The 11509-nt window shown below is 47.7% G+C and overlaps 1 protein-coding gene across 1 annotated transcript in view; it reads left to right on the top strand.

Annotated features, from left to right (window-relative positions):
* dhx9 (DEAH-box helicase 9) overlaps positions 1 to 11509 on the top strand; it is an 18333-nt gene that overhangs the window by 3793 nt on the left and 3031 nt on the right. The window contains exons 4-26 of the mRNA XM_015401850.1: positions 3418 to 3526; positions 3600 to 3733; positions 3810 to 3958; positions 5269 to 5315; positions 5386 to 5522; positions 5600 to 5689; positions 6774 to 6935; positions 7020 to 7097; positions 7174 to 7365; positions 7439 to 7580; positions 8173 to 8255; positions 8325 to 8481; positions 8555 to 8652; positions 8736 to 8949; positions 9027 to 9121; positions 9191 to 9264; positions 9340 to 9492; positions 9566 to 9726; positions 10296 to 10407; positions 10486 to 10647; positions 10722 to 10849; positions 10922 to 11151; positions 11229 to 11344. Of these exons, the coding sequence (XP_015257336.1) occupies positions 3418 to 3526; positions 3600 to 3733; positions 3810 to 3958; positions 5269 to 5315; positions 5386 to 5522; positions 5600 to 5689; positions 6774 to 6935; positions 7020 to 7097; positions 7174 to 7365; positions 7439 to 7580; positions 8173 to 8255; positions 8325 to 8481; positions 8555 to 8652; positions 8736 to 8949; positions 9027 to 9121; positions 9191 to 9264; positions 9340 to 9492; positions 9566 to 9726; positions 10296 to 10407; positions 10486 to 10647; positions 10722 to 10849; positions 10922 to 11151; positions 11229 to 11344 (3023 nt within the window). The remainder of the gene's footprint in view (positions 1 to 3417; positions 3527 to 3599; positions 3734 to 3809; positions 3959 to 5268; positions 5316 to 5385; positions 5523 to 5599; positions 5690 to 6773; positions 6936 to 7019; positions 7098 to 7173; positions 7366 to 7438; positions 7581 to 8172; positions 8256 to 8324; positions 8482 to 8554; positions 8653 to 8735; positions 8950 to 9026; positions 9122 to 9190; positions 9265 to 9339; positions 9493 to 9565; positions 9727 to 10295; positions 10408 to 10485; positions 10648 to 10721; positions 10850 to 10921; positions 11152 to 11228; positions 11345 to 11509) is intronic.

Below are 11509 nucleotides of genomic sequence, written 5' to 3'. Positions count from 1 at the left end.
AACACGCGTTGTACAAGACATAATAGATTTTCCTAACAATCAACATATACCGAACCGAACTGAAAACCGTGACCACGAACCGTGAACCGAACCGAACCGTGGATTTTGTGAACCGTTCCACCCCTAATATATATAGCATGCATTATAAGACATGTAAGATGTAATTACCATAACAATGTAATCAATACATGTATATTACATGTACATCATCAATTTAGCATTTTTGGCTCATCTGTATTATTCTAATCCATTAACACATTCATTTTATTGTGATAGATTGTATAATATGTTATATTACATGATTTATAGACTTCATTGACTTCATAATGACTATGCAATGAGATGTGACAATTTAAAAAAAAATTATAACTTAAAGTAATCTACAGATGCTGTGAAACAGCCAGCGTGTCTCGAAGTGATTAATTTATTAATTTGTCTTGAATCCCCCTCAAAATCAGAACATCAGTGTTGTTTAATGCTTTAGCGCACGGATTGGTTACATTTCGACCGGTCTAACTGGGGAGTACCAATATGGCGGTCGGTGGCTTCACTTCAACCCCGTACTACCAATGGGCCATCAGTGATCCAGTGAATTAATGGAGATCAGTGCAGTGGACGTAGCTGTTAGCTAAGGGACTTGACACTAGTTATCCATGTTAGCTGGAAAATTAGCAAAATGACCTGATCTGTGGCTTTGTAGATGGAAAGCTGTTTGCGTGTTCTTCCTGACCGAATTGGATTTATCGGATAGCGATAGTTGGAAACAAATCAGGAATGTGATCCACCTCAGATGCTACTGCTGCTGTGATTGGTGATTAACCCAATCAGCTCTAATGATTGTACTTTAGTCAACACTTTCCACATCAGCCTTTCCAGATGGATACCATGTAGAATACAGCCGTCCATCTGGCTTTTATCGGATTCTGCCTGAATTTAATTTAGTTTTCTGCACCTAATGTTTGTTTTAGTTGCTGAGGAGTTCCTCCATCATCACAGGCAGGTGTTCTAATGTAAGACGTTGAAATTAAATAAAGGTTTCTTGTTTTAACTGTAATTTTAGCCAAATGAGGGTTAAACACAAATAAGACAAAAATTAGAAATCTGACTAAAAAGATTTGTCTGAAAGTTGAAGTCTTAAGAAAAAATCATCTCAGATCCCACTCATATTCTCTATTCAGAGTATCAGTTTCTTCGTTCAGGTCAACATCTTAGAGTCCTCGCCTGTAGATTGAACCGCTATAAGAACTCATTTGTTCCACTTTCCATTAAGGCAATAAACAGTATCAAGCTGTAAACTGTGGAATAGTTAATGGTATTCAAAATTGAAACCAAACTGATATGCTTTTTTTATTTATTCATTATCTCACATAACAGTTTTTTTAAAGAAGTGTTTTCATACATTTTTATTGTATTTATTTATGGTGAATGTAAGGTAACATGCTTCCTTATGTATTTATTTACTGTCTTATCATGGAATGTTTATAGCAGTGTTTTTATGTGTGAATGCAGTGTGACACATAGTTTAGACTATGTAGACACCAGAGTCTGAACCCAAATCAAATTCCCTTTGGGACAATAAAGTTAATCCTATTTTTTCTCAAATTAAGTGAAAATTAAGTTTTCCTGTAGTCTGGGTATCCGCTTTAAACTTACAGCCTGCTGGTTCTAGAGTTTCCTGGTTGAGTTCGGTTCTGCTTTTTCTTTGTGGCGTTCTGTAATGGTGTTCTGTCAGACCAGCATACCCATAATCAATACGCAAAACGTCAGATTTGCGTGTATCCATTTAGTCTTGTATGAAAAATAGACTTTAGCCTACCTCTACAGGCGTGTATCCCTGTGCAAAAAAACAATTTAAGGTCAGATCACTATGTACTTCAAAAAACACAAAAAAGCAAGTAATTCGTTTTTTTTGTACATGACTAAAGGGATATACGCCGGTTCATCCCAAAGAGTAATCCTAAAGAGATAAACAGGTATGGACTATGGATATACTGGTCTGATCATGTATGCTCATCTGAGCAGGTCGGCTCAGTTAGTTCATTTGATCCATTTTTTTTTTTTTTTTTTTTTTTTTTATGGCTTGTTTTTTTGATTGTAGGCCAGGGTTTCCGTAGGTCCTTAAAAAGTCTTAAAAGGCATTGAATTCTTCAAAATAAAATTAATGCCTTAATTGGTATTAAAATGTCTTAAATCAGTCTTTCGTGGGTCTTAATTTTTAAAACATCATAAATAGGATCATTTTTATTACGTTTTATTTTTGTAATCTAAATAAAACATTAAAATTGAAAACATTTTTTTTTTTTTTTTTTTTTAAATATAACGGCTCGCCATTATTGGTTCCGTCCCGATAGCGGAACCAATAAAAGCGTTGTTGCGGCCGGGACATTGGGGAGATGCACCATTTACTTTTTGTCTGGAAAATATGAGCAGGTGTAAATGTAACCAAAATTGTCTCCAGCCAAGAGTTTCCTCCATGGCTAAAACCAGGGAACATACATGAGGCTCAGTGGATTTATGCAAGAAGTCATTCAAGCTCAGAACGATGGGAATTAAGGCAGTGGAGTCGCACATGCGAAGCACGAAACACAAAGCGTCAAAATGGAGTTACAGAGAAACAGCCGGTATTTCTCAGTTTAGTTCCACCCTTGTCTCTGCAACGCCTCCACTTATCACCAAATCAAACATACTAAGAAAACCATACAAAGAAAAATAGCTGCTAAAAAGACCTAGCACTGGTTATGTTGGGGCTTTAAAACTGATTTGTTTTGTTCCCTGCTAAAACAAAGTTTGTGAATTCAGTTAAATAATTGTTAAAATATATCTGTCATTTGTGTGTTTTTAGCTTTCTTCCTGTATGGGAAGCTTTTCAAAATTTGAAACATTAGTGCAGTGGTTTATGTTAAAATAAACCTTTGGGTTAAGTTGTTTGTTTGTTGTTTTTCTTGTGTTTCTTGTCAATTTGGTCTTTAATTTTTATTTCAAGTGGCAATTAAGTCTTAATAAGTCTTGAATTTAACTTGCCTAATGCTGTAGGAACCCTGGTAGGCTGACGGGAAAGGGGGAGAGACATGTGGCAAAGGACCTCAGGTCCGATTCTGACCCGGGTCGGCCGCGTTGGGGACTAAGGCCTCCTTATGTATGTCGGTCATGCTAACCACTGCGCCACTGAAGCACGACCATTTTGATCCAAGTTTACAGAACTTTTATTGAAGCTGCTTGTTTCTGTGTTCAAAAAGAACCTTTTGCTGAGAAGCGGGTCGGACCGGGTCGCTGGAGCCCAGCCACTTTAAAACAGAACCTTCTAGTAGTGGTTCTACTGGATTCACCTGGACCAGCTCTTTAAGCTGTAATCATCCAGAAAGTTCTGTAAAAACCCAAAGAGCGACCCTGATTCTGGCTTCTTGTTCGGACCTGCAGGTTGGACCTCCTGAAGCAGACCAACCGGACCGAGCAGCAGACGGCAGCTTCGGTACCCTCCCCTCCAGCGGCCCTCTGCCTCCTCATCTCGTGGTTAAGGAGGAACAAGGTAAGTTCTGATGGGTCCAGCTCATTCTCCCAGAACCCTTCAGAGTTCTGCTTCTAATCCTGATCCGTTTCAGTGGAAGGTGGTGTCGCCGGCCCGGTTCCTGGGGTCACGGGTCAGGGGTACTCTGGAGGAGGAGGAGCCCAGTGGGACCGAGGAGCCAACCTGAAGGAGTACTACGCCCGCCGAGACGAGCAGGAGGCCCAGGCGGTACCAGGCCCGCTTCAAACCGCCTCTATGACCGGTTCTAGACGGTTTGTTCTGAAGGCTTTGTTCTCCTTCTCAGACCTTGGAGTCGGAGGAGGTGGATCTGAACGCCAACCTCCACGGGAACTGGACCCTGGAGAACGCCAAGGCCCGTCTGAACCAGTACTTCCAGAAGGAGAAAACCAGTGCTGAGTATAAATACAGCCAAGTGGGACCGGACCACAACAGGTCTGGACCAGAGAACCCTGTGGGTCTAAGAACGGCAGAACAAATCCAGACCGAGGCGTCAAACACAGAAACCCAAATCTGCTTCAACACATTTAGGTCCAATGGACCGGATCGGACCTACCAGTTTAATGTTGAGTTGATTGGGTTTGATAATCTGAGAGGGAAACATCAGAACCGCAGCAAAGGGACGTGATTCTGCCTCGGTCTGGATCTGGTTCTGACCTCTCTGTAGCCACAGGTTCTGTTTTAAGTTTCCTTCCACTGACCCCAGATAGGGAAAACGGACTCCGTGAACAGAACCACAGAATGAATGAATGGAGGCGGTTTGAGATGTCGTCCAATCAGAGGAGAGCAGTGATGTCACAGGAAGCTGTAGATCCTCCATCAGGACGCTTATCACAGAAATGTTCTGGATTCGTTTAGAACCAAAGCGGTTCTGTCTCTAAGCTATGCAGGGGATGCATGAGTCCAGTTCATCAGAACATACCAGCAGAACCGAGTCTGAACCAGAAATGTTTTACCTGGACTTTCCAACAGAACCAGAACCTAACAGCTAACAGTCTAAGCTGTGGTTCCGTTAGGTCAGTTTTTTCTACCATTGCAGATCAGTCGGTGTCAGAAATCAGAACCTTTGTTTCGTGGAACAGAACCCGGCTGGGCGGCGCCTCCTCGGCCGGGTTCTGTTACACGGCTGTCAGGAAGTCCCTGAATGTGTTTCTGCCGGACCGCTGCAAACCCAGAGACCTCCAGGGTGTGTCGGCTACACCAGAGAGATCTCACTGATCCAATGTCCCTCAGCGTCCGATCAGAACCCAGACCTCATCAGAACACCAGCCCAATGTTTGGTACCGAGCCTGTGAATGTTTCATTGGGTTAGTTGGGGCCCAAGGCTGCAGGTTCTGCTCCAAAATAAAATGCCTGACAATCAGATGAGTTCTCAGGTTAGGGGCTGTTCTGGTTCTGGTACCAGATATTGGGCTGGTGGGTCGGCAGAATCTGAGCCTTAGTTTCTTGCTCTGTTAGAGGTGACACCAGAACTCCCAACCGACCCGAGGAAGACATGGGACCGCCTTTAGATGCCCTAAAGCCGTCCCATGGGCGGGGCTAGCTGGAGTCTGGTGGTGATTTCTGGTGTCCACCGCAGGGTACCGCCCGGCCCGGGAGAACCATCCTGAAAGTCTGGCAGAAACACATCTGGGTTTCCTCCTGAGAGTCCGACCGGTGAGTTCAGCTCCCGCCAGGGGGAAGACGGTGGGCGGCTTTTATTGTGAAAAACACCGGAAGTGAATCCGAGCCGTTTGTGTTTGCAGGAGCTTCATCGCAGAGATGCAGCTGTTCATCCGGCAGCTCGGCAGAAGTAAGGCCTCTTCTGATCCGATCGCCCCGCAGGCTTTGTCCCGAGCTGACCCTGTTCTGGTTCTCCTCAGAGATCACGGCCCGGGAGCACGGCTCCAACAAGAAGCTGGCGGCCCAGTCCTGCGCGCTGTCTGTGGTCCGGCAGCTGTATCACCTGGGCGTCATCGAGGCGTACTCTGGAATCACCAAGAAGAAGGAGGGAGAGACGGTACGCGCCCAGCCTGCTCAGACAGAACCAGAACCATCCACCAGAACCAGAACTTGATCAGCTGCTTTTGTCCCCAGCTGGAAGCGTTCGAGGTCCAGGTGGCTCCAGATCTGCAGCAGAACCTGGTGGCGGTCGTCCAGGAGCTGGGAGTCCACATCCCCCCACCTGTGAGTCCTTTTAGGGTCCAATCCGAGCTGCGCGATACCGGGCCGGCCCTACATTCTGAGGGATTACTGAGGTCCAGATCATTATGGAGTGAAGGACACCAAATGGGCTTAAAGCTGCAGAATTTCTACCGGTTCTGTGTGAAAAACGGAATCGAGTCGACCCATTTAACCGAGGAGAGCATTGCTGCCAACTTTAGACAGGAAAAGGTTCCGATGAACATTTGGTTCTGAACCGACTCCAGATGTTCTGTCAGATGTGTAGGATGAGTTTACCTTCTTTTTGGTTCTGGAGGCCCAGACCGATTGGACCTTTAATAATGAATGTCTGCTGAGTTCAAGGCTGGATGTGGAGGAAGGTTCTGATCCATTTCTCCAACTAACCCGTCGTTAAAGAACCGTTCGGTCCAGCGGGTCAAACAGAACTTAAACTCTGTTAGTATAAAAAGCAGCAACAATAACTTATCGATGATCGAATCAGATCGTTTTAATCTGGATCCATTGTTAATCTGAAGTGGTCAAACTGCACCCCCTGCTGGTCTGAAGCTGCATTTAGCTGAAACGTTAAGATTTAAGTTACAGAGGAAAATCTTTTATTTCTGGGTGGATCATCCAAATCAGTGGTCCTCCTAACTGTCAATCAATCAGGCAATATGTTTACGTAAGGCCGTCCTACGTGCTTGCCCAGTTAGCTATCTGTTCCTGCTCATGTGCATTTTCAGGCGTATATCTGTGGTGAGCTACGGTTTCATTGAAGCTCACCTTTCTCATCGCCGTTCTTGGAAAATGGCCAAAAAGTGTCATAGAAGAGTATGAGAAGAAAAAGGCCTCAGAAGAGGCAGATATATCCCAGAATGCTTTGATAGGAGAACTCTCCTCGCAAAGCATTATGGGATTTGCTGTCACAGCAGCCCAATGTCACTACCCGACAGCGGCGACTATAGGAAGACCAGCAGTTATGTTCTGAAAGGTTCTGATCATACCCGGAAGCAGGTTGGTTTCAGAGGGCACTGAGCTCCTGGTTCTGGTTTCGCCGGTCGGCCTCTCGTCTTCCTGCTGTAACCTGTAATCATCTGTTGGTTCACAGCCTGTGGATCCCAGCGCTCCAGTATCTCTGGTTCAGGGGAAGATGGCCTCCTTTGAGCCGTCTCAGAAGCAGATGAGCAGCGGCGTGGTTCCCTGGTCGCCTCCACAGGTTAACTGGAACCCCTGGACCAGCAGCAACATCGATGAGGGGCCGCTGGCCTACGTAAGATGCCGCCGCCTCTGATGTGTGAAGGTCTGCGGCTGTTTACGGCGGCCCGCTCTCATCTTGTGGCTCCTGTCTGTTCAGTGCACTCCGGAGCAGATCAGCACAGACCTTCATAGTGAGCTGATGTACCAGCTGGACCACGATGAGAACCTGCAGAAGGTCAGTCTCCTTCCACCCCGACCTTCTGCTGCTTTGTTCAGGCCGAAACGTTTACCCGCTTCCTGGTGTCGTTCAGATCCTGTCGGAGCGAGAGCAGCTTCCTGTCAAGCATTTTGAGGAGGAGATCATGGCGACGGTGGATAAGAACCCGGTGGTGATCATCAGAGGAGCGACGGGCTGCGGGAAAACCACACAGGTCCCTCAGTACATCCTGGACCGCTTCATCAAAGGAGGCCGAGCGTCCGACTGCAACATCATAGTCACACAGGTAACCCTCGACAACCGAGCCCAGATCACACCGCTGTCTGCGAATGGATCCGGTCTCATCTCGCTCTCTGCAGCCCAGACGGATCAGCGCCGTGTCTGTGGCTGAGCGGGTCGCCTACGAGAGAGGAGAGGATGTGGGGAAGAGCTGCGGCTACAGCGTCCGCTTCGAATCCATCCTCCCCCGACCGCACGCCAGCGTCCTCTTCTGCACCGTCGGTATGTAAGCTCCTCCTCCTCCAGCAGGGGGAGCCCCGCCCACCGGCTGGTTTATTAAAGCTGGATTATCCACTAAATCCAAAATGTTCTTTACAGCAAAACAGTGATGAGTTTAAAAGGTTAATAAGAATCACATTTTCTCATCAGCTGAACCCAGAGGAGCATTTAGTTTTTATCGTTATATAAACATCAAAATCACCATGATAAAGTCTCATTTTAAGCAGAAACCTTAATTGAATTAATTCAAAACTAACTTGGTTTAAACAAACTATGATTTATATAATACAACAGGAGGTATGCTGGTGGAGATTATCAGTCATCCAGCTCATAGTCATTCCACAATGTTAAAAACAATCCACTGGACTTTGTTTCCAAGTTTGAAGACGTTTCGCTTCTCATCCAGGAAGATTTCTCGATTAAAAATGTCTGGATTAGCGATGAGTTCCAGGCTTTTTCGCCCAACCTTCTAATTAGAAAAGGTGCACATTGAAGCTGGGAGCTGGTTTTCCAGCTGTGATTACCAGAGGAAGGGAGCAGAGAGGGGAGGAGCCTTTGGATCGGCGCTGACAAGATTCTTGTCTCTCTTCCTCAGGTGTTCTCCTCCGGAAGCTGGAGGCTGGGATCCGAGGAATCAGCCACGTCATCGTAGATGAGATCCACGAGAGAGACATTAATGTGAGTTCACAGGCCACCCAGAACCGGACCCACTTCTAGGTTTTTCTCACCGCCTCTCTGTTCCTGCAGACCGACTTCCTCCTGGTGGTCCTCAGGGACGTGGTCCAGACCTTCCCCGATGTTCGCATCATCCTGATGTCGGCTACCATCGACACCACCATGTTCAGGGAGTACTTCTTCAACTGTCCCATCATCGAGGTGTTTGGACGCACTTTCGCCGTTCAAGGTGAGTCCAACCCGTCTCCTCTGAACCAAATCTTTCCTGAAGGACCTTTAGGAATTCCAGCTTCTTGTCTCAGAGTACTTCCTGGAAGATTGCATCCAGATGACCAACTTCATCCCCCCGCCGATGGACCGCAAGAAGAAGGACAAGGACGAGGAGGGAGGAGACGATGATGTGAGAACTTTGGGTTTGTTCTGGTCCTGAAGGTCTGCAGCCTGGTTCCACCGGCTCATCTCTGGACCTTCTCCTCTCTGCAGACCAACTGTAACCTGATCTGTGGTCCAGAATACACGCCGGAGACCAAGCGCTCCATGGCTCAGATCAACGAGAAGGAGACGTCCTTCGAACTAGTGGAGGCGCTGTTGAAGTACATCGAGACGCTGAAGGTGGCCGGCGCCGTGCTGGTCTTCCTGCCGGGCTGGAACCTCATCTACTCCATGCAGCGCCACCTGGAGATGAACCCTCACTTCGGTACCTGAAGCCCGGCACGCCCAGTCCCAGAAACCCCCCTGACAGGAGTTAATGTGGTGTTGTTGGTTTGGTTCCAGGAAGTAGCCGGTACCGCATCCTGCCGCTGCACTCCCAGGTCCCCAGAGAGGAGCAAAGGAGGGTGTTTGAGGCGGTTCCTGAGAACGTCACCAAGGTGAGTGCTGGGGAACCCAGAGCCTCATGGCTTCAGTCAGATGAAGTTAAAGTGGTTCTGCTCTCACAGGTCATCCTGTCCACCAATATCGCCGAGACCAGCATCACCATCAACGACGTCGTCTACGTCATCGACTCCTGCAAGTAAGGCAGTCCTGACCCTCTGCTGGAGGAGTCCTCCTCTCAGCGGCAGATTAAACCCTGAGTTCTTCCTGACAGGCAGAAGGTGAAGCTCTTCACCTCCCACAACAACATGACCAACTACGCCACCGTATGGGCCTCCAAGACCAACCTGGAGCAGAGGAAAGGCCGAGCCGGCAGAGTCCGACCCGGATTCTGCTTCCACCTGTGCAGCCGCGCACGCTTCGACAAGTACGGCCCGCCAACCTGAAGCCGACCGGAACCCCATGAGCTCCGAACTTTAACAGTGTTTGTGTTCCTGCAGGCTGGAGACCCACATGACCCCAGAGATCTTCAGGACGCCTCTGCACGAGGTCGCCCTCAGCATCAAGCTGCTGAGACTCGGAGGAATCGGAAACTTCCTGTCCAAGGCCATCGAGCCGCCGCCACTGGACGCAGTCATCGAGGCGGAGTACACCCTGAGAGGTGGGAGGAGCTCTGATGGACCGACGCTTGCAGAGATGTTTAACAATTTAACCTTCCAGTTGATAAAAGGCCTGCAGAGGCTCACAGAAACCTCCAGAGGGCGCTGTTAGACAGAGAGGCTGATTTATTCTAGAGAGGGCTTTTTTTACTGTTTTACTATTTGAGACCTTCATCTGGTTGTTAGATAAATCAACCAAATGATGATTGGATTAAAGGAAATAAAATCAAATATATTGAATATTTTAGCAGCTGTGATCTTTCTGTAAAGGTGAGCAAATCTCTGCTTCACTGAAAAGCTGGAACCAAGTTAGAAATCTGCTTTTTTATTATAGAGAAAAAAGAATATATCTGAAATGGTTTTGATTTTTATTCATGAAAGAATTTCAAGGATTAATCAAATAAAAAATAATGAATAAAAAATAAATAAAATCCCATAAAATTTATTCAAACCGTGGATCAAATAAACTAAGAAATTAATGGAAACATTCATTAGATTTATGGGTTCTCTCAGACTTTCTGACCTGCTGGTTCCCAGTTCTGCTCCTAACTGGTCTAACTGGTGTTTTCAGAACTGGACGCCCTGGACTCCAACGACGAGCTGACTCCTTTGGGTCGGATTCTGGCCCGGCTGCCCATCGAGCCTCGGCTGGGGAAGATGATGATCATGGGCTGCATCTTCCAGTCAGTCTCTCTGCTCCCCTGCTCTCCTCTCAGCTGATGTTCCCCCAGACTGACCGCTGTCCCTCTGTCTCCCCCTAGTGTTGGAGACGCCATGTGCACCATCTCTGCCGCCACCTGCTTCCCGGAGCCTTTCATCAACGACGGGAAACGCCTCGGTTTCGTCCACAGGAACTTTGCTGGGAATCGCTTCTCGGACCACGTAGCGCTGCTCTCGGTCTTCCAGGCCTGGGACGACGTTCGGTAAGCCGAGGTGGTCCATCAGAACCTTCCTCTGATCAGAACTGGAACCAAACGCCTGTCGTCTACCTGCTCAGGGTTAACGGTGAGGAGGCTGAAACCCGTTTCTGTGAACACAAGCGTCTGAACATGTCGACTCTGAGGATGACCTGGGAGGCTAAGGTCCAGCTGAAGGACATCCTGGTGAACTCCGGATTTCCTGAAGGTACCTGAACGCCCCACAGCCTTTGTGCAGAACCCTGAGCTCAGAGTCATAACGATCTATTTCCCTCCTCAGAGTGTCTGATGAACCAGATGTTCAACACGGTGGGACCGGACAACAACCTGGACGTGGTGGTGTCCCTGCTGACCTACGGCTCCTACCCCAACGTCTGCTACCACAAGGAGAAGAGGAAGATCCTGACCACCGAGGGCCGCAACGCCCTCATTCACAAGTCCTCCGTCAACTGCCCCTTCAGCAGCCACGACATCAATTACCCGTCACCCTTCTTCGTCTTCGGGGAAAAGGTGCGGTGCAAGGGAGTGGGCCGCAGGAGGTTCTGAACCTTTGGACCCGTGTCCTTCTGACCCTGTTTGTGTTTCAGATCAGAACCCGGGCGATCTCTGCTAAAGGCATGACTCTGGTGAGTCCTCTGCAGCTGCTGCTGTTCGCCTGCAAGAAGATCAGCTCCAACGGAGAGATAGTGGAGCTGGACGACTGGTGAGAACCTGAGAATGATAGATGATTCTATAGGGGAACCTGGGAGTAAGTGATAGACGGTTCTGTAGGGGAACCTGAGAGTGAGAGAGAGACGGTTCTATAGGGGAACCTGGGAGTAAGTGATAGACGGTTCTGTAGGGGAACCTGAGAGTGAGAGAGAGACGG

The sequence above is a fragment of the Cyprinodon variegatus genome, unplaced genomic scaffold (assembly GCF_000732505.1).
Source record: "Cyprinodon variegatus isolate N-32 unplaced genomic scaffold, C_variegatus-1.0 Scaffold1267, whole genome shotgun sequence".
Taxonomy (NCBI): Eukaryota; Metazoa; Chordata; class Actinopteri; order Cyprinodontiformes; family Cyprinodontidae; genus Cyprinodon; species Cyprinodon variegatus.
Note: the sequence above shows the minus strand (reverse complement) of the source record. Positions and strands in the feature narration are given on the sequence as shown.